The sequence below is a fragment of the Brassica napus genome, chromosome A4, assembly GCF_020379485.1.
Source record: "Brassica napus cultivar Da-Ae chromosome A4, Da-Ae, whole genome shotgun sequence".
Taxonomy (NCBI): domain Eukaryota; kingdom Viridiplantae; phylum Streptophyta; class Magnoliopsida; order Brassicales; family Brassicaceae; genus Brassica; species Brassica napus.
The window spans coordinates 2,506,449-2,527,358 of record NC_063437.1 but is presented as its reverse complement, the minus strand read 5'-3'; the positions used below and the strand labels follow the sequence as shown (position 1 = coordinate 2,527,358).

Below are 20,910 nucleotides of genomic sequence, written 5' to 3'. Positions count from 1 at the left end.
ATTTGAAATGATGACTTTAAATTGTTGAAAACTCTGTCTTATATGGTTTTCTCCGGTTCATTTACTTGTTAACTGTAAGTGCCTGGGCCAAATGTAGGCCTAATAGGGATTCATAATGGGCTTATTTATGAATCCACATATATATTGTTTAACCTAATATCGAAAGCTAGCTAGGGCTCTTCTCTGTACTTCACTCGCCGGCATAAAAGAGTCAAAGACGAAGAAGAAGACACAGTATCAGAATCGAAAATGAAAGGACGCCAAGGAGAAAGAGTTAGGTAACTAACGGTTCTAACATAAACAGACTTCTCTCTCTGAATCTCCGATTCGAGTAACTAATGGTTTATTCATCTGACAAAACCTTTATTTGTTTGCTGTTTTTGCAGATTGTATGTTCGAGGAACAGTCCTCGGTTACAAGAGGTACTTTTGCACAACTTTGATCCTGTCTTTATCTGTGTTTTAGTCTAGTTGTCCGTGTGAAAGATTGCGTCTTTTGTTCTTGATTTATGGTTCTTGAAATGATTACATTTTGAGCTTCTGGTGCAGTTACTTGCGTACCAAGAAGTGTTTGAAAATCTTAAGTAGCAATCTTAATCTTAAGCTTGATTAGTGACTGTTAATGTACATTTTCAGGTCGAAGTCGAACCAGTACCCAAACACATCTCTAATCCAGATCGAAGGAGTGAACACAACAGAGGAGGTTACTTGGTACAAGGGAAAGCGCATGGCTTATATCTACAAGGCGAAGACAAAGAAGAACGGTTCTCACTACCGTTGCATCTGGGGCAAAGTCGCTAGGCCTCATGGTAACAGCGGTGTTGTCCGTGCCAAGTTCACTTCAAACCTACCACCAAAGTCAATGGTAACTTCGTTTCCTTGGAACGCATCTCTTCGTTAATATGATGTTTTTTTTCTTTGTAAATGCTCAAGTGTGTGACTCATCATTTGTTTTCTGTTGTGTTACTCTCAGGGAGCTAGAGTCAGAGTGTTCATGTACCCAAGCAACATATAAGAGTAAATAATATGCACCCATCTTTGTAGCTTTGTCCAAAATTTAAGTCTCATTAGTGTTAAGGATTATTAATGATTATTGTCTATTAACTCAAATTAGATTAGCCTGTTTTGGCCTGACTTGTATTAGCAATTGAAAGGATGGATATTGTAGTTGTGAGGTCTTAGACTCATCCCTGTAATGTAATGTATTATTCTTCTAGGATCTTGTTTTATGTGTTGTCCGAGTCAACACGTATCCTGATTTGATTTCCTGATGCAGGAGGAGGCTAGATTCAAGACGTGGAGTTCATTTCACAAGCATCAGAAGGAAGCTCCCATTATCATATTTCTCAGAAGCTAATAGTTTTAATCCTTTTTTCACTTTTTTTTTGTCAGATTTGTTTATCTCTAGACGAATTAAAACATTAATTTGATGGGATTGCAAAACAAAAATGAGTTGCCAATTTATTTTCTCCACTTAGCACTCCAGTGATATAGTTTCTATGAATATCAAAACCTTTTAATGATATTTAATTATATTATTCTACTGATTATGACATGCAATAGTAAAACAATTTATTATGCAAAAGACGCTTTACTTGTCGTCGCATATCTATTTGTTTAGGAATCTATAATAGGTGGTGTGGACAGCAATGGATATGTTAGATATTTTTATTTAGCATATTCGAGGAGAATAAAAAAGAGCAATTGTCAATAATAGCAACTTTTGAAGTTTATGTGTCAAAAATAGCACTAGAAAGAAAAAGTCACAAAAATAACATTCATTAAAGGGTAAAATATCCCTGATACCCTTGGTTTGAAATTAAATAAATAAATAAAAATAAATAAAAATAACTAAAATAAAAAAATAAAAAATTTATTTTATAATTTCAGATTATATGTTTTCAGATTCGAAATTTTTATAATTTTTTTTTGAAACTTTTTTTATTTTTTTTTCAAATTTTCTTTTTATAATTTAAAAATACTTTTTGAAACTGTTTTAAAAATTTTTATTTTTGTTTTAGTATTTATTTTTTATAAAATTTTAAACCCTAATTCCAAAACCTACCCCTTAACTCTAAACCCTAAGGTTTGGATTAATTAACCCAAGGGATATAAATGTATATTTACCTCTTTAATAAAACTTATTTTTATGATTTTGAGCATTGAGTGCTACTTTGGGAACAAAAACTTAGTTTGGTGCTATACTAGTATTTTTCTCAATAAAAAATTTAAACAGATCAATTATCCCTTTATTTGGTAAAATGATACAGTAAGATAAGATAAGAACATCCATTCGTTGTTGTTTTATTATTGTAAATATAATCTTCAGAGAATTCTCTAATCTTCAAATATTTTGCTGTTATTACAAAAGAAAAAACAGACAAGCCAAAGTGGAACCCCACTGTTTGTCTCCTCCAGCTAAAAAAGAAAAACATAAAAGGAAGATTTAACCATATCTCCCATTTTTATTCTTCTTCTTCATCTTCATCGCTTTGATCCTCACACAGATCCTCCATTTTCGTGAATAGACGCAAGAGTACGTAATAGCTTCTCTACTAACTTGAGTTTTTGGCATTATGCATCTCCCAAGTCTTCCTCTAGTTTGTTAAGCCTTCTTCTTCTTCTTTTTCTGTATGTTTTTTTTTGCAGTTTTCGTCAGATCTTGGACGTTATCAGCTCAGAGAGAGGTAATAGATCCATCTATTTCTCTCGATGTTCTTACAATCTCATTCTGAGTGCTTTTTGATCTGATCACTTAACCTCTACGTTGCACGGAAGCTTCATCGGACGTCCGCTTCCCGCTTCGGAAGCAGAATCGGAATCGGAACCTTGTGGAAGCTTGCGGAATCTCGCTTCCAAAACGTTTCTAAAATATTCTCTTTAAAAACCTGTTGGAAGCTTACGATTCCGTTTTGGAATCACGCTTCCGTTTTTAAGAAAAATGCAATGTATACCAATAAAATATAAAACCATAGTTTTAATCTTTATAAAATAAAAAAATTAATAGTAATGAATATTGAGTTATAAATATACAAATATTAAAAATAAAGCTATAAATTATCTTTGTGCATTGAGATTTTTTATTAAAGATATAGCACACATTGAAATATATTGTGTCAATTATTTATGAAGTATTAAAAATAATTAATATAATATTTTTTTGTAAACTTAATTTATGTGTATTTTTACAGTTTTAATATAAAATCATTTCAAAATTATTGTAAATGAATAAATGTTTTATTTCAGATATAAATCATAAAAATTTTAGTCCTATTTTTTCTAAAAAAATATATATATATTTATATATTTATATATATATATATATAGATATACGCTTCCAACACGTACCCGCTTCCTAATATTTTAAAAAAATTCGCTTCTGCGCTTCTTTACGTTTCCGCTTCCGCGTACCCGCTTCCGTTTCCATGTAACATAGCTTAACCTCATTGTTTCTTGACTTTGATATTTTAAAGGAGAAGAAAGGTCAAAGGCAAAAGGGGGTTGAAGGAAGGATGTCTTCTTTCACAGGAACTCAGCAGAAGTGCAAGGCTTGCGAGAAGACTGTCTACCCTGTGGAGCTTCTCTCTGCTGATGGAGTTAGCTATCACAAGTCTTGCTTCAAATGCACCCACTGCAAATCCAGGCTTCAGGTATCTTAACTGTTTGATTTCAAAGTTTCTCTAGTGATCCTGATAAAGTATGAATTTTTTGTACAGCTGAGTAGATATTCATCGATGGAAGGAGTGTTGTACTGTAAGCCTCATTATGAGCAGCTCTTCAAGGAGTCTGGTAGCTTCACCAAAAACTTTCAGTCACGTATGTACTTCCTCTTCTCCTTGTTCCTGCTGCTTCTTTCCATCTAGACTTTAAGCTTTGCCTTTCTTGTTGTGGCTTTCCTATTAATCTTGGAACTTTTCTCTCCTTACAGCTGCAAAACCAGCTGAGAAATCAAGTCCTGAGCTGGTATAAATGTTTCTTTTATCTGGTTTCTACAGAATCTCTTTAGATACGTTTACTCAGATTGAACTTCTTCGTTTGTTCTCAGACAAGGACTCCTAGCCGAGTTGCTGGCATGTTCTCTGGCACACAAGAGAAAAGGTTTTGAAAGCTCTTTTGTTGGTGACAAACATCTTTCTGGGAAAACTGCAGGTAACAGTGGAGAGCCAGACATATCACAAGTCCTGCTTCAAGTGCTCACATGGAGGCTGCCCTATTTCGCCTTCAAACTACGCAGCTCTTGAAGGAATCTTGTACTGCAAGCACCATTTCGCTCAGCCTTTCAAGGAAAAGGGTAGCTACAACCACTTGATCAAATCCGCTTCCATCAAACGCTCTGCAGCCGCCGCAGTAGCCGCTGGTACACCAGCAACGGCGGTTCCTGAATCTTAAACTCAAGAATTATCTCCTCTCTCTAGTCTAAATTGAAGTTAATGCCAGACTGATTCAGTTTGTTTTCTCTTGGTATCTTTGTGTGTGAAGTGTGTAATCTATCCATTAATGTTTCCATTGATGTCTCCTGAAGTCTTTTTGTGTTATTATCTATAAAAAAATCTGATACATTCCTTTTGGAAAACAACCGTTTCAGAACACTTGCGTTCTTGCCTTCACGAATTGCATCTCAGCTTATCTCTGAGAACATGTGAAAGAAAGAGACGAGGAGGAAAAAAAATAGGTTTAGATTCTTTTGGTGTGCGTCTAATCCTTGGAGAACAAGAAATCTATTTTGGGCCATTAAAGCTAGAGTAACAGGCCTGTTATAATCTTAAATGGGTCTTGTTAGAAAACTATATAAAGTCGTATAACACGAATTGTAAAGTAACATTTCTACAATATCTTCTAGTTGTCTGTTATATATTTTAATCTTGTAGTTATTATCAATAAATCAGAGTGGCGCAGCGGAAGCGTGGTGGGCCCATAACCCACAGGTCCCAGGATCGAAACCTGGCTCTGATACTATTTTTGAAAATTTTCAATAAAAAAAAACATTTATTTTTGAGTAACTGATGTTGATGATATCATCTCAAAATGGAAAAATACGTTAAAAAGACCATAACCACACAATAAATGATCACTTTATCTTCTCCTACATACACCACACCACTTGAGTTTGATCTTTTGTTTCCACCTTTATCCTCTGTAGAGAGCTCTTCTTCTTTTATCAACCTCAAACTTCAGAAACATAATTAAGCCATGGAGACCAGCGTCACATGCTACTCACGTGGGATCATCCTCCCAAGCGTTTCTTCTCAACGATCATCTACATTGGTTTCTCCTCCTTATTCCTTCTCCGCATCATCCAGCTTCAAGGTTAGTAGTATCCTCTACACGCACACATGCAAAGCGCGCACGTGTGATATGTTCACTTCTAGTTCTAGTGAGTGTGATTCATTATAACGAATGTGTTCTTAACTGTAAAAGGGTACTTAACATTTGATCTCAGCAGCGTCTGAAGTCTAGCTCAATCTTCGGAGAGTCACTAAGAGTAGCACCAAGATCGCAATTGAAAGCCACCAAGGCTAAGAACAATGGTGGTTCGACTGTGACCAAATGTGAGATTGGTCAAAGCTTGGTAAGTCTCCAGAGCAATAACATTACTCAATTCTTTTATCTAAAAATCTTGTTGATGATTCAATTATTGAGTTTGAGTGTATAGGAAGAGTTTTTGAGAGAAGCAACACCTGACAAGGGATTGAGAACTTTGCTGATGTGTATGGGAGAAGCGTTGAGGACAATAGCTTTCAAAGTTAGGACAGCTTCTTGTGGTGGGACTGCTTGTGTTAATTCCTTTGGCGATGAACAACTCGCTGTCGATATGCTCGCCGATAAGCTTCTCTTTGAGGTTGTTTTCTTTATATTTTGAGTAACTTATGTCACAAGGATCATTAGGGTTTGATTAATATTTTTTTTTTTGTTTTTGTTTTTCTAGGCTTTGCAATACTCGCATGTGTGTAAATACGCTTGCTCTGAAGAAGTACCTGAGCTTCAAGACATGGGAGGTCCAGTGGAAGGTGGGTTTAGTGTGGCATTTGATCCATTGGATGGATCCAGCATTGTGGATACAAACTTCACTGTGGGAACCATATTTGGGGTTTGGCCTGGTGATAAGTTAACCGGAGTCACGGGAGGAGATCAAGTGGCTGCAGCCATGGGAATCTATGGTCCAAGAACCACTTATGTTTTGGCTGTTAAAGGGTTTCCAGGAACTCATGAGTTCTTGCTTCTTGATGAAGGTACTCCTCTGCTTTTGGTCCAACCAAGATTCACTCTCTGGTAGTTTTAGACTTAAGGTCAAAATGTTTCTCAGGTAAATGGCAGCATGTTAAGGAGACCACAGAGATTAATGAAGGGAAAATGTTCTCACCAGGAAACTTGAGAGCCACGTTTGACAATTCTGAATACAGCAAGGTTCTTGCTTTTGTTCTGCTTTAATCTAATCACTATTCTATACAAATCTTTGAATGTTTTTCTTATTCACTGTTAAAATCAGCTGATTGATTACTACGTGAAAGAGAAGTACACATTGAGATATACAGGAGGAATGGTTCCTGACGTTAACCAGGTTTGTTCTTCTCTGGCAAGCTAGTTCTTCTAGGTATAGCCGGATAAAACATGCATTACCTCCCAAATATTTTAGAACTATTAAACATAAATCGCATAACCCCAAACTGTTGGGGGAAATTTTGTATCAAGATTAACTCAAAAATGTTTATACTCCTTAAATCTTAAATTCGACTATTTTATTCCAGATTTCTACTTGTGAATGAAACTTGACTTAAACCCTTTTTTTTTTGTGTGTGGCATGCAGATTATTGTGAAGGAGAAAGGAATCTTCACAAACGTGACTTCTCCTACGGCTAAGGCAAAGTTGAGACTCTTGTTCGAAGTGGCTCCTTTAGGCCTACTCATTGAGAATGCTGGTGGATTCAGCAGTGATGGATACAAGTCTGTGCTTGACAAGACCATCGTCAACCTCGACGATAGAACTCAAGTTGCTTATGGCTCAAAGAACGAGATCATCCGCTTTGAAGAAACCCTTTACGGAACATCAAGACTCAAGAATGTTCCCATTGGAGCTAATGCTTAGAAACTTTTTATAATAAAACTGAAAGCATGTTAATTTTCCATAAGCGGGATGATTAATTTTTTTTTCTATTGGGTTATATGAGAAGCAACAAAACTATTACCAACAGTTGTTAAGTCATTCCCTTAAAGATCATATTGTTGGTGTTTGCGCTTTTCCTCTGTCTTCTATTTCGGTTTGTTTTACCTTTGTTGTACCCTTTGAACTTTGGTTCTCACTTCTCACTTCTTAATTGAGTTCAGACGTTAAAAAAAAACTTTCATTATTCGTTAAACAAGAACATGACTAACATGCGATAAATCCTATCAGTTTTATAGGTCAAAATTTATACAAAATTTTAAAGATTAAAAAATAAATGAACAAACATATTTTTATGCTATTTGGACGACTCAGTAGATGATGTTTGGAATTATCTTTCTTACATTATGTCAGACTTCAATTTTTGCAAAATGATAAAAGCCAATTACTACAGCTACAGTGGATGGTGGTCGGTTTGGTGGAGTGGTACATATAGCATGATACTCTCAAAGGCAGCCTTCTTCCACAAAAAAAAGTACCGCAGCCTTTACACAAACGACATGCCGGCATCTATCAGAGAGTTCACAACCAATAACAGGTTTAGTTCCCTCTCTTTGTGTTCTTTGTATCTCGTGTTATGAGATTAAAAGACATAATCCTAATCATGAGATGCATCTAAAAACAGGAGCTTGCAAATGCTACAAACGCTCCTCCCATATGGGTTAAAGGTAATTTTCAACCGGAAGAAACTCTTTAAACTCGTATTTTTTCCATATGATTCTGATAATCTGTGATCACTAAGAGCAAATCTCCTCTGTTTGGACTGTTTCTTGTAACTTGTGAATACTAGATTTATCCTCATAGAAGCTTTACAAAGAGGTGTAGTAGCCTAGTAGTGTATAATGTACCTTTTGTAACATTAATGTAACATCTGATTTTGTGAAAATCTTTGAGCAAAACTGGTGTTTATATATCGATTATACTGTAACTGGTGGGCTAAAGTTTATATCGGTACATACTACACAAGGCGCATAGGCAAACAGAGAACTGACTTGTCAGATACTTAGTTCACAACACTTGTGTATGGAATATGGATTTCATCAACTCAAGGGTGCACTTGCTTTCCTCCTACGTACGTTGCTAACACCGAAGCAGAGCCGTCTTTTGAGAACTCGTCCCACGAATTCGTTGACAATATTACAAAATCCGCAAGCTTCCCTGGAGATAAAGACCCCAAGTGATCATCAAGAAAGGCTGCTCGTGCCGCTGATATCGTGTGCCTGCCATTTGCATTTGACAAAGATCAACTATTATTAATACTTTCAAAAGGCTAGAGAAGAGGCTTATTACGCAGTCAAGGCATCGGTGAAAGAGATGCATTCAGATGGAATCCAAGCGTGATCCCACTTGGGAGGTATTCGTTTAACCGCGGTTCTGATACTGTGCAACGGGTTAATGTCAGCCACCTGAAGCAAATACGAACGAAGTAAGCTTCAGTTCTTTTAGTTTGAAAACATGTAAAAGTTTCTATGTTGCAGGTTATATAGATGGACGTACAGGCCAGTCTGAACCAAAAGCCACAAGTGCATTTCCATTTAAGAGAGAATGAAATAGATAAGACTCCTTTTCAGCTCTGTCAAAACCGAGCTTCTTAGGAGCAGTATCAGCATCATCAAGCAAATGATCTGGCTGTTCACAAGAGCCTTAGATATGTTAGATCAAGCATATAAGTCTGAATGTCCAAATGCAGCAAATGCTGGGTGGGAAGTGACTGACCTGCACTGAGGCTACAATGTGATGTCGACCAAACCGGGCGGAAGATCCTGGTGCCAAATGTTGCGCATGCTCAATCTGTAAGGCAGTATCTCAGAGATACTAAGTAATGATAGAAGTAAATAGCTAAGAGAAGAAAGATGAATCTTCACCCTGAATCTTCTATCCCGTTCTCCATTGGCTGCAGCAACAGATTCGTACATGTCAAGAATCATGTCATTTGCTTTGTCTCCTATAGCATGGATAGCAACCTTGATCAACAAGACAGGTAAATAAGCAACTTATCTGAGTTGTTAAATGCAATGGACAGAAGTAAGCAATGGAGCACCTGAAGCCCTGATTTGTCTGCTGCCATTGTGAGGTTTGAAAGTATCTCAGGATCCATCACTTCTAACCCATGATTGTTAGGTGTGTCAATATATTCCTGCAGAAAGATACAAACCGTGTGATTGTTGCTTATGAAATGCTATAATGTGTGTTTCAATAATATGTTTAATTAATGTATAACAGATGAATTTAAAGTAATCTTCACCTCGTAGAAAAGAGCACTGTTGGAACCTAGAGAGCCATCAATAAATGCTTTGACGCCACCGAGGTACAACCATTCACTTAGTACATGTCCCTTCTGAAGCTTAAGATCCTAGAAGCATCAAGTCAACGAAGATGGAGCACAAGTAGACTTTCAAGAAAATGCAGTAAAAAAAAGAACATTAACAATTCTGCAAGAGCAGCTTCTGAAGAAGACTCATACCGATAAACGTGACCATGTGGTGATGGGGAAAAACAAGCAAGTCCGTATCATCATCTTATTCGTTGAGTCAGCCCATAGATAGACATCTGTACCATAAATTAAAAACCAAAGCAGCATGCAAGTATGAATGTTAGCTAGTCATTCCACACAAGGTTAACAAAAAACTGTGTACTGCACCTTCAAAGTCTTTCCAGGAGAGCTCATCTGTAGTGCCAGGATAATATCTTCCGACATCAACAACAGTTGTCACGCCTCTAGTCAAAGCATACTTGCTAGCTCTAACAAGTGCTTCCCTACGTTCATCCACTGACACTTCTTTAACGAAGGAAGTGACAAGCTCCATAGCAGCATCTATCAAAAGACCTGTAGGCTCTGCATTCATAAAACAAAATACCATTTGATTTTCGTATACAAATCACAACATAGAAGAAACCTTATCTACAATTCAAAGCATTGGTAAGCAGGTTAAGTTGCTATATCAAAATATACATTAAGCATTACCGCCACTAGGCAATCTCATTATGGTTCCGCCAACTGGATCTTCCGTGAAACTGGTAACACCAGCAATCTTAAGGGTGAGGGAATTCGCCAAAGCCATATGACCATCCATCCTAATCAACCAAACCTACATCACAGGGAAACAAGTTAATAAGGGAATGATGTTAACTATTGACAGCAGGTTTCTTCTCTTACAGGATTATGAGGAGAGATTTCATCAATCCAAGAAGCAGAGGGCAACTCTCCTCCCCAGAAATCATTGTTCCATCCACCACCAAGAATCCATAAGCCTTCTTTTGCATCTGAATAAAAACCAGCATAATGAATAAAAACAATCTCCCACTACAGATAGAACAAACAATGATGAAATGAATGTAACCACTAGGCATGGGCACATTTATCCGGAACCTAAGAACCGAACTATACCAAACCAAAATTTAAGACCCGATTTTTTTTTCCGATATTAGCCGGTTCTCAACTTTACTGCACACACCGAACCGACGAAATAACCAAACCAAATTTTATAAATAACTGAAAGATTCCTAAGTCTCTAGAACCGGAAAACCGAAATAACTGAACCAAATTTTATAAATAACCGAAATATTCCTAAATCTCTAGAACCAAGAAAACCGAAAACCAAACCCTCAGGCCTAGCAACCAGAAACTTAAAGATGCAACCATTACAATAAGATCAACAACATTACTCTGCACGGCGTCTTTAACCATTTTGCAAAACTCTTCCTTTTGACTCACTCCTCTGAGTCCAACTTGAGCCATCTGCACTCAATCAAAAGAACATAAAAAGGAGTAAACTCTATGTGATCAACAATGTCTTCACTTGGCAGTATGTATATAAGTCTGTGTTATCACCTGCAGTCCCCCAGAAATCAAATGAACATGTGAATCAATAAGTCCAGGCACTACAACCTTCCCTTCCAGATTCACCCCCACAGTCCCATCTCCTACAAAATCCTGTCTTTCACCAAATCATGAACTACTTGAGTAATAACATTCTATCAAACTCCAAGATTCATCAAACACATTGAACACTAAAGAAAACAGAGTGATAAAAAACCTTGAGAGTGGTAAAGCTTCCGACTTTGAGGATCCTGCCGTTGCGAATGGCCATGGAATCAGCAAAGGGTAAAGATTTGTCGCTGGTGAAGATTGTTCCATTCGTGACTAGCAAATCCGCAACGACCCTAACCGGTGGTATGAGAGATGTCAGCGTTGACCAATCTACGAACAAGAATCAAAGTCGATAACTTTCGTAATCGAAGTCAAACTGTTTAACAGTAGGAGTTTTGATTTAACGACGGAGTAATTATTACATAGTTGGTTGAGGAGAGGAAGATAGGCGAGGGAGATGAGGAGGAAGACGGCAGCTGAAACGACGACGAAGCGGTTCATAGTCGCCGGTGATAGTTCTCGAAAACGGATAAAGCCACGAGGAATGGGAACAAAATAAACTTAAACCGAATATAACCGATATAAGTTATTTGGTTTGGTTATAATAACTTGAAACGGTTCTCTCTTTTTAAACCGAATATAACCGAAATAAGTGATTTGGTTTGGTTATAATAACTTGAAACGGTTCTCTCTTTTACCTCTATACTACCAAATCCACGACTTTTGGTTTAATATAACCTTTTTTTTTAATAGTTACATCATTCAGATGATAATTCTCTCGTATAGACATTTTTAAAAAATTTGTCACAAAAATAGCTCCCAAAAAAGAAAATGACTAAAATAACTTTTTTTATTTTAAAATTTTTAATATTTATTTTTTACTTTTTTAAATTTGAAACCGTATATCCAAAACTTCACCCCTTAACTCTAAACCTTAAGTTTAGATTAGTTGAGCCTATGATAAAAGTACATTTTTACTATTTTAAAAATTTTTACAATCTTTTAATAAAATTTATTTTAGTCATTTTCTTCATTGAAAGATATTTTTATGAAAAAAACTTTAAAAAACTATTATAGGAAATTTCTCTAACTCTTATAAGCATTTTTCCTTTTCTTCACAGATTTCTTTTAAAATATACATGTCTTCGACCTTAGCTTATTGTAATTCATAATATATTTGGTGCCCGATGCAGTAGCCTTGTTATTTACTCCATCTGTTTCAATTTAATTCTCGTTGTAGAGAAAAAATTTCGTTTCAAAATAAGTATTTTTTTTAAGTTTCAATTCAAAAAATTTTAATAAGATTTTTTATTTTATTTTTCTATTGGTTGAAAAATAGTTAGGTGTATAGGTAATTGCGTTTTTCTTTTAAAAATATATAAAATCATATGTTTTTTTTAATTCATGTGCATAAACCTAGAACAACAATTAAAATGAAGTACATATTATGTTTGATCATTTTTCGAAATAATGATTCGACTTCTAATGTAAGGCGCAAATGAAAGTATGTTTTGCTAATAGTGGATAAAAAGAATAACCGATAGGAAAAGCTGACCGAATCCACTATATATATAGTATATATAACTTGATCAGATGTCACGTCAATGTCCATACACAAACTCAAAAGACTTTTTGACATAAAGCAAAGTGAGACTGACTCAGATTAGTTCAAAAGAAAAAAAATGTGAGACTGATAAAAGCATTATGGTCGAACCATGCATGATCAGCTATGCACAGTGTCCCTTGGTGTAAACCTTCCACTACCCACATAAGCAATTCCTCAAAGGCAGGCATGATCAGACTGATGAAAGCATTATGGGCGACCTATGATCCTTTCTTTCCTTTAGGTTGATAGGGTTGCCTCCACCAAATAAGCTTGTCGAAAGCCATACAGAGTCTACATATCCGACTGCATAAGGATCTGCTAAGAGAAGATTGTAATTTCTTGACTCAAAAGCATCACAAAGAAGATCTGAAAGGTGCCATGGGAAGTTTTTTGTGATCACCACCATCACACTTGATGTTTGGGGATTTTCCAGTGCCCAATAAAAAATATCCGTAAACATTTTCTTAATCCTCGCATCTTTATTGCCTGAAACCATATATAATAAACATAGATCTTTAGATTACATACATATAAAAATAAACAAAAAGACAACGGTGTTAAAGAAGTGAAGGAATATTCACCTGTGGGTACCAAGGTGATGGGTGAGGTATCACTGAGGGAGAAGTCATCAAGGCTCCTATTCTTGTCACAATAAGCCATAATTGACACGTTACCATGACAACCATGATTCACAAGAGCTAATTTGATATTCTGAAGAAACGTAAGAGGATCCATACCACCAGGTATTGGGCAGTCCTCGATGTCCCAGAAGACGGCTGTATTAGCCTCTACAAGGTTTCACAAAAAGTAGCACGCAAAAACAATTGATTAGATTAATAATCCACAAAATAAATAACTATGAGATATATATATGAACTAAAACGACTAGTTTACCATGGCAGCCCTTCCTCCGAAAAGAGAGATCATTCTGAATCATATTGAGGACATCTCGTGAGTAGTTGGTACGGTTGTTAGGGTTCCCTCCAGCTATTAGGGTATTAAAATGCCATTCCAAGCATGCAGGAGGTAGCACGGGTGAAGCAGCTTCTTCAGCGTGTGCAACAAAAATATTGTAGCCTTTTGATTCCAAATCTTGAAGAAGACTTGAGAGCTCCGTTTCTTCTGAGATTGTATTGGAGATTACCATCAAATTTGATGGTGCAGGATTGTCCAATGCCCATAAAAGGATGTCCAAAAACATTGTATTATGTTTCATACCAGGATCACCTGACACTATATCAACGAAAAAAACACACTTGTTGTTGGATAAGCTTGAAAATACAAGTTTCCTTTTCCTATTATAAGTGTGATTATCTTTAGGATTAGGAGATATGATAATACTAAGTGTTTTAGGATATTTAGAGTCCTATATATATGGATGCAATGTGTGATGCATAATGTGTGATTTTGAGACTTGCGATTTGTGATTGCGATTATTGTGATTGAATAAGAGAAGGACTTCTTATTATTGTGATTCTATATTTGGTATCAGAGCCTAAGGCAAATAACCATGAGTGATGATAAGAATGCAATCGTGTTACACAAAGATGGTGGTCGAGCTTCCATTAAATACCCGATGTTAACATCTTCAAACTACACCGTTTGGGCCATGAGAATGAAGATAGCACTTAAGGTTAGCGAAGTCTGGGAAGCAATAGATCCTGGAGCTGAAGATATGAAGAAAAACAATATGGCTGTTGCGCTTCTATTTCAATCTATTCCGGAGGCCTTGATACTACAGGTTGGGGAGTTGGATACAGCAAAAGCAGTTTGGGAAGCGATAAAAGCAAGACATGTTGGAGCAGAAAGAGTAAAAGAAGCTAGGTTACAGACCTTAATGGCAGAGTTTGATAGACTCAAGATGAAAGATGGAGACACAATTGATGTCTTTGCCGGCAAGCTATCCGAAATCGCTTCAAAATCTTCTTCTCTAGGAGAAATAATAGAAGAAACTAAACTAGTGAAGAAATTCTTGAAAAGTTTACCAAGAAAGAAATTTATTCACATGGTTGCATCCCTTGAACAGATGCTTGATCTTAAGACAACGAGTTTTGAGGATATTGTCGGGAGACTAAAGGCGTACGAAGAAAGAATTGCTGAAGAAGAAGAAGAAGACTCGCTTGATGAAACCGGAAAATTAATGTATGCTGATTCAAACTCTGAAGGTTATGGTAGAGGCCGAGGACGCGGAGGAAGGTCAAACTGGAGAGGAAGAGGACGTGGTCGTGGAACATTCCAACAACAAAGAGAAGCATATCGACAAGGTCGAGGAGGAGATGCATCTCATATCACTTGTTTCAAGTGCGATAAAATTGGACACTACGCGACCGATTGTCCCGATAAACATCTAAAGCTCCAAGAAACTATTGAGAAGAAAGAAGAAGATACTACTGAAGCTGATACCCTCATGATGCATGAAGTGGTTTACTTGAATGAGAGGAAAGTAGATCCTAAGAAGTTTGAAGCTGATTCAGACTCTATTGACGTGTGGTATCTTGATAACGGAGCTAGTAACCACATGAGTGGTAACCGTATGTTCTTTTATGAACTTGACGACACAGTCACTGGAAAGATTCGGTTCGGGGACAACTCAAAGATAGATATAATGGGCAAAGGATCAATTAGGTTTATTGCCAAGAGTGGAGAGAAAAAGGTATTGAAAGGCGTCTATTACATACCAGCATTGCGTAGCAATATTGTCAGTCTAGGACAGGCTACGGAGGTAGGATGTGAAGTACGTATGAAAGACGACACGTTAAGTCTATATGATCGAGGAGGACAACTAATGGTAAAGACCACACGAGCAAAGAATCGTCTTTACAAAGTGACTCTGGTGGTTGATTATGCTCAATGTCTACAAATCGAGAGCTGTGGAGAAGGCAATTTATGGCACGCTCGGTTAGGTCATGTTAACCCCGAAACAATGAGATTAATGGCCAATAAGGAGCTAGTTGTAGGCTTACCCTCTCTGAGTCGTAGTACTGAAGTCTGCGCGTCCTGCCTAAGAGGAAAACATACGAGAAAGCCTTTCCCACAAGCTACCCGCTATCGAGCAACAACACCTCTTGAACTGGTACATGCTGATCTTTGTGGACCTATTACGCCATCAACGCCATCCCACAAAAGATATATCTTCGTCTTGATTGATGATCACACACGTTACATGTGGACGGTACTGTTGAAGACAAAAGATGAAGCTTTCGAGAAGTTTAAAAACTTCAAAATACTTGTTGAACAAGAAACACAAGCAAAACTGAAAACCCTCCGAACTGACAGAGGAGGTGAGTTCACTTCTCATGAGTTCCATGCCTACTGCGAGAAACACGGGATCAAGCGAGACTTAACAGCGCCATACTCACCCCAACAGAATGGGGTGGTAGAACGACGTAACAGAACTCTCCTAGAGATGACAAGGAGTGTTCTAAAACACATGGATATGCCGGATCACCTTTGGGGTGAAGCGATAAGACACTCCACATACTTGATAAATAGAGTTGGAACAAGAACATTGGATGACAAAACTCCATATGAAGCTTTAAGGGGTAGAAAACCAAATCTCTCTCATCTAAAGGTATTTGGGTGTACGTGCTACGCAAGAACAGAATCAGTCGGAAGGAAAAAACTTGATGATAGGTCTAGAGTTCTGGTCCATCTCGGAACTGAACCGGGATCAAAAGCATATCGGTTAGTTGATCCTTCGAGTGAACGTATCGTTATTAGCCGAGATGTAATATTCGAAGAAAATAAAAGGTGGAACTGGAGCAAGAAGGATGATGCAAAAGAAACAAGTGGATTTGAGTTGAGTTTAAGACGCATAAGTAATAATGGCGATGATGAAAGCTCTGTCTCAGAAACAGAGCATAATGGCAATAATGATGATGAAGAATCAAGCGATGAAGATAACAATGGTGACGAGGAACCTGGTGATTCCCAGCAAGCTCCTAGACGATCTACGAGAACCTCAACGTTGCCCTCCTACCTCGATGATTATGTTCTCTTAGCAGAAGTAGAAGGAGAGAGATTACTAATGGTTATAAACAACGAACCTTGGAACTTTGACGACGCTAAGGAACTAAAGGTGTGGATCGACGCATGCAAAGATGAAATATTCTTAATAGAGAAGAATGACACATGGGATCTTTTCGAACTTCCTACGGGTATCAAACCTATTGGACTCAAATGGGTGTTCAAAATAAAGCGTAATGCCGACGGCACCATAAGTAAATACAAAGCAAGATTAGTAGCCAAAGGATACGTTCAACGACATGGCATAGATTATGATGAAGTGTTCGCTCCGGTGGCTCGCATTGAGACAATTAGATTGATTATTGCACTAGCAGGCTCTTACGGGTGGGAAATACACCACCTAGACGTTAAGACAGCTTTTCTTCATGGCGAGTTAAAAGAAGATGTTTATGTCACTCAACCGGAGGGTTTCATCGTGAGTGGAGAAGAGCATAAGGTCTACAAGCTTAAGAAAGCCCTTTACGGACTTCGTCAAGCACCTAGAGCCTGGAACTTGAAGCTTAATGGGATTCTGCGAGGCTTAAACTTCAAACGTTGTTCAAAAGAACCCTCTCTCTACCGGAAGGAAGAAGATAACGAGATCCTTCTTATAGTGGTCTATGTAGATGATCTATTGGTTACAGGATCCTCTCTTAAAGCCATACTTGAATTTAAGCGAGAGATGTCATCAAAGTTCGAGATGAGCGACCTGGGTAAACTAACATATTACTTGGGAATAGAAGTTGTGCAGCATGAAGGAGGAATTGTGCTCAAGCAGGATAGATACGCACGCAAGATACTTGAAGAGACTGGAATGGATTTGTGCAATCTAACTCATGTGCCAATGGAGATCAACGCAAAGTTCTCTATTGCTCCCGGTGAAGAAGCAATTGATGAAAAGGAGTACCGTCGGATCATAGGATGTCTTCGTTACTTGATCCATACGCGACCAGACCTATCGTTCTCTGTTGGGGTCCTTAGCAGGTACATGCAAGAGCCAAAGGCTTCTCACGGCGCAGCCTTGAAACAGATATTGAGGTATCTTCGAGGCACTTGCACACTCGGACTTCAATATTTGCGTGGGAAAGAAGTAAGGTTAATGGGGTATAGCGATAGCTCCCATAATGTCGATACAGATGATGGCAAAAGCACTTCAGGTCACATATTTTATTACGGTAAGAGTCCTGTGACTTGGAGTTCAACGAAGCAAGAAATAGTAGCTCTATCGTCATGTGAAGCCGAGTTTATGGCTGCAACAGAAGCAGCAAAACAAGCTATTTGGTTGCAGGAACTGTTAGGCGAGGCACTTGGGGAAGAAAGCAAACGTGTGGTGCTCAAAGTTGATAACAAATCCGCAATCGCACTTACAAGAAATCCAGTGTTTCATGGCAGAAGTAAGCACATCCATAGGAGGTTTCACTTTATACGAGAGTGTGTAGAAAACGAGCAAATTGAAGTTGAGCACATTCCAGGAAGTGAACAGAAGGCAGACATTCTTACAAAGTCACTTGGGAGAATAAAGTTCAGAGAAATGAGAGAGCTTATCGGAGTCCAAGAAGTGTGTGAAGATGAGTTCAAGCTTAAGGGGGAGATTGTTGGATAAACTTGAAAATACAAGTTTCCTTTTCCTATTATAAGTGTGATTATCTTTAGGATTAGGAGATATGATAATACTAAGTGTTTTAGGATATTTAGAGTCCTATATATATGGATGCAATGTGTGATGCATAATGTGTGATTTTGAGACTTGCGATTTGTGATTGCGATTATTGTGATTGAATAAGAGAAGGACTTCTTATTATTGTGATTCTATACTTGTTACATACATACATAGACATTGCCAAATATAAAGCAACGAAACGAGTGAGTGATTTAGATTTTTTTTTTTTTTTTTTTAAAACTACCTCTGTTTTGTAAGGTGATGGTTCCGTGGAGCCAATCGTATAATCCACTACTCCCGTGCCAATAAGCTTTGATTGACACTTCACCATGATGGCCCTGATTTTCAATAGCTAATTTGAAATTCTGATTTAGTTCATCGAGATGAATATCATCATTTGGGAATGTGCAGCCCGTAATGTTCCAAAAGATGCCTGTTTTGATATCTGCGAAGTTTCACAAACACACAGAACACATAAACAAATTACAATACGAAGTCTAGAAAAGTAAACAAGAGGGAGGGAGATAAGATCTAATTACCATGCAAGCTCTTGTCCGATCTTGTACAAATGGGAAATTTTGTTCGGCTTTCTATTAGGCTTGGATAGAGCCATACGGAGCATATATATTCTTTCTCATCAGGAACCGTAAGGAGCACATTGTAATCTCTCGAAGACAATCGTTGAAGAACATGGGCAAATTCAATGTTCCTTGAGATGTTTGAGATTACCATTAAGCTGGGTACTGTTGTTCTCGGATAGGGGACAGGATTTTGCAACGCCCAGAAAAGAATGTCCCTAAGCATTTTCTTGAATCTCGCAGTTTCATCGCCTAAATTCACATACAAGGGACAAATGTACATACATAAATGAAACAAAAGACATGTAGTCGATTGCTTTTTTTATTTTTATACCAAAGGACCTAGAGGAAACTCACCTACGGATACAAGGGTGATACCAGGGAGGGGCTCCTTGTCCTCCTCACAATAAGCCCAGATTGACATTTGACCATGGCAACCTTGATTTGCAAGAGCTGATTTGACTTTCTGATAGATATCAATATCATCAGGGATTTCACAGTCGTCCAAGTTCCAGAAGACGCCTGTTTTAGCCACTGCCAAAAGAGAGCGCAAAATCAAATCACAAATATCATCAAGAAAAAAAAAAGAGGCAAACAAGATCAACTAGTTTACCATTTGCCAGCTTTTTGGAGACACCATGTGAGCTTATGCTTTGGTCGACAGGCTTTCCTCCACCAAATAGGTATGTGGACAAACAAACTAAGTCTACTGTTGCGTCTTTCCCAAGAGATGAAACAAGAATATTGTAATTCAACAATTTCAAATCTTCAAGTACACCAAATAGCTCCGTTCCTTCTGAGATGTTTTTCGAGATTACCATCAAGTTTGAGGGTGCCTCGTTGTACTGTCCCCACGTAAGAATGTCCACCAACATATAGTCAACTTCAGCATATCCAACTTTGGACACTATATATATATATCAAAAGAGATTTAGACGAAGATATACATAAACTACGCCAGAAAAAAAAATGTAATTCACCTCGGTTTTGTAAAAGGATTCCGGCAGCATCACAGTAAGAAATAAGTTTTGACCTATCCTCACAATAAGCCCTAACTTTAATAAGTCTACCAAGATAGCCCATACTTTCAAAAGCCCCTTCGATGAACTCCTTAACAGAAGTAGGATCGAGACCGTCAGGGATGGGACTGTCATCCATGTTCCAGAAGACTCCAATATTAGCCACTGCCAGTGTTTCAGAAAAGTTATAAGAACAAACAATATATAGAGAGAGAGACAAAACAATCGAAAAAAATTACTGTTATCATTCATCCCGATCTAGATTGTTAATATAGATAATATAAGTATATACTTATATTATCTATAGTTAAACAAGAGGAAATAAATATCAAACAAGCTTCAGTTTCGTTTCGAACAAGACAGATATCATACCGATGTGTTCTTTGGTCATAATTTCCAAGGAAAATTCGGGTTCCATCAGAAAGAAGAAGAAAAATTAGGATATTATGGAGACAAGAGCACTGGTAAACTACCAGACTGGTGTTGATTATTTGCAGATATTAAAATGGATTTTGATTTTAGAAAAACACAATAAGATTTAAATTTAGATTTTGTTCTTTAAAATCACTTTATTTGTCAATCAAGATTTTTAGGAAAACTTATTTTGGCTTTAATTGATAACCATATTTTAGGAAAAATAATGGTGAATTTTTAGTTCTTCAAATTTTATACCAGTTTTGTTGATTTCTTGACAAAATAAAAACATATGGATCCCAATCTATTCCACTAATTTATTTATGAAGAAAAAATATCTATGAAGATGAAAACCATCCTCCAATTTTGATGAGGAATAGATTGAACAGAAATTCATATACATTTTTATTTAATACTTCAAATGATTTTTTCATTATTTTTGTTCATTTTTCAGTTCATAAGGTCACCAATCAAAACAAAAATTTTGATCAATTAATGAAAAAAAAACCCCAACTTTTTGTAGATTTTTAATCAAAATAAATTTAATTAATAAATAAATATAAGAACTCACATAGAGTTTTTTTGGGAAGAAATTACTA

General features: G+C 37.1%; 4 protein-coding genes and 1 pseudogene across 5 annotated transcripts; 3 read left to right on the top strand and 2 right to left on the bottom strand.

Annotated features, from left to right (window-relative positions):
• The first annotated feature begins 154 nt into the window (after positions 1–154).
• Positions 155–1,472, top strand: LOC106445376 (60S ribosomal protein L35a-1-like). Its single transcript, XM_013886918.3, has 5 exons — positions 155–278; positions 387–422; positions 636–864; positions 973–1,016; positions 1,276–1,472. Exons 1-4 carry the CDS (start codon positions 250–252, stop codon positions 1,012–1,014), a joined length of 336 nt encoding a protein of 111 aa, XP_013742372.1. The 5' UTR covers positions 155–249; the 3' UTR covers positions 1,015–1,016; positions 1,276–1,472.
• Positions 1,473–2,311: 839 nt separating this feature from the next.
• LOC106445374 lies at positions 2,312–4,558 on the top strand (annotated as a pseudogene).
• A 489-nt stretch (positions 4,559–5,047) lies between these two features.
• On the top strand, positions 5,048–7,235 carry LOC106445372 (sedoheptulose-1,7-bisphosphatase, chloroplastic-like). 2 transcript variants are annotated; one of them, XM_013886914.3, is made up of 7 exons: positions 5,048–5,306; positions 5,443–5,568; positions 5,653–5,838; positions 5,926–6,229; positions 6,304–6,404; positions 6,487–6,558; positions 6,805–7,235. In XM_013886914.3, exons 1-7 carry the CDS (start codon positions 5,190–5,192, stop codon positions 7,081–7,083), a joined length of 1,185 nt encoding a protein of 394 aa, XP_013742368.1. In that variant the 5' UTR covers positions 5,048–5,189; the 3' UTR covers positions 7,084–7,235. The 2 variants fall into 2 exon arrangements, with proteins under 2 accessions (XP_013742368.1, XP_013742367.1); XM_013886913.3 differs by having other exon boundaries at positions 5,072–5,306; positions 5,440–5,568.
• An 811-nt stretch (positions 7,236–8,046) lies between these two features.
• LOC106445377 (protein LONG AFTER FAR-RED 3) lies at positions 8,047–11,610 on the bottom strand. Its single transcript, XM_013886919.3, has 15 exons — positions 11,452–11,610; positions 11,196–11,359; positions 10,991–11,092; positions 10,825–10,897; positions 10,316–10,422; positions 10,124–10,247; positions 9,800–9,994; positions 9,623–9,708; positions 9,404–9,511; positions 9,200–9,295; positions 9,024–9,122; positions 8,875–8,949; positions 8,656–8,787; positions 8,449–8,564; positions 8,047–8,378 (listed from the first exon to the last, which is right to left on the bottom strand). The coding sequence occupies exons 1-15, from the start codon at positions 11,528–11,530 to the stop codon at positions 8,204–8,206; spliced, it is 1,731 nt and encodes a 576-aa protein (XP_013742373.1). The 5' UTR covers positions 11,531–11,610; the 3' UTR covers positions 8,047–8,203.
• Positions 11,611–18,285: 6,675 nt separating this feature from the next.
• On the bottom strand, positions 18,286–20,446 carry LOC106447942. The gene is made up of 6 exons (XM_022718578.2): positions 20,270–20,446; positions 19,859–20,062; positions 19,492–19,785; positions 19,236–19,412; positions 18,840–19,130; positions 18,286–18,745 (listed from the first exon to the last, which is right to left on the bottom strand). The coding sequence occupies exons 1-6, from the start codon at positions 20,313–20,315 to the stop codon at positions 18,513–18,515; spliced, it is 1,245 nt and encodes a 414-aa protein (XP_022574299.2). The 5' UTR covers positions 20,316–20,446; the 3' UTR covers positions 18,286–18,512.
• Between the last annotated feature and the right edge of the window lie 464 nt (positions 20,447–20,910).

Excerpts from the sequence above, each read along its gene's own strand:
- LOC106447942 (XM_022718578.2), bottom strand. The coding sequence starts at position 20,315 with ATGGAACCCGAATTTTCCTTGGAAATTATGACCAAAGAACACATCG. Across the intron at positions 19,786-19,858 it reads AATCCTTTTACAAAACCGAG|TGTCCAAAGTTGGATATGCT; the intron begins GTGAATTACATT and ends ATATATATATAG. Across the intron at positions 19,413-19,491 it reads CTCCAAAAAGCTGGCAAATG|TGGCTAAAACAGGCGTCTTC; the intron begins GTAAACTAGTTG and ends CTCTTTTGGCAG.
- LOC106445377 (XM_013886919.3), bottom strand. The coding sequence starts at position 11,530 with ATGAACCGCTTCGTCGTCGTTTCAGCTGCCGTCTTCCTCCTCATCTCC. Across the intron at positions 9,123-9,199 it reads CAGACAAATCAGGGCTTCAG|GTTGCTATCCATGCTATAGG; the intron begins GTGCTCCATTGC and ends TTGTTGATCAAG. Across the intron at positions 8,788-8,874 it reads ACATTGTAGCCTCAGTGCAG|CCAGATCATTTGCTTGATGA; the intron begins GTCAGTCACTTC and ends TCTTGTGAACAG.
- LOC106445376 (XM_013886918.3), top strand. The coding sequence starts at position 250 with ATGAAAGGACGCCAAGGAGAAAGAGTTAG. Across the intron at positions 279-386 it reads CGCCAAGGAGAAAGAGTTAG|ATTGTATGTTCGAGGAACAG; the intron begins GTAACTAACGGT and ends CTGTTTTTGCAG. Across the intron at positions 865-972 it reads ACCTACCACCAAAGTCAATG|GGAGCTAGAGTCAGAGTGTT; the intron begins GTAACTTCGTTT and ends TGTTACTCTCAG.
- LOC106445372 (XM_013886913.3), top strand. The coding sequence starts at position 5,190 with ATGGAGACCAGCGTCACATGCTACTCACGTGGGATCATCCTCCCAAGC. Across the intron at positions 5,569-5,652 it reads GTGAGATTGGTCAAAGCTTG|GAAGAGTTTTTGAGAGAAGC; the intron begins GTAAGTCTCCAG and ends TTGAGTGTATAG. Across the intron at positions 6,559-6,804 it reads TGGTTCCTGACGTTAACCAG|ATTATTGTGAAGGAGAAAGG; the intron begins GTTTGTTCTTCT and ends TGTGGCATGCAG.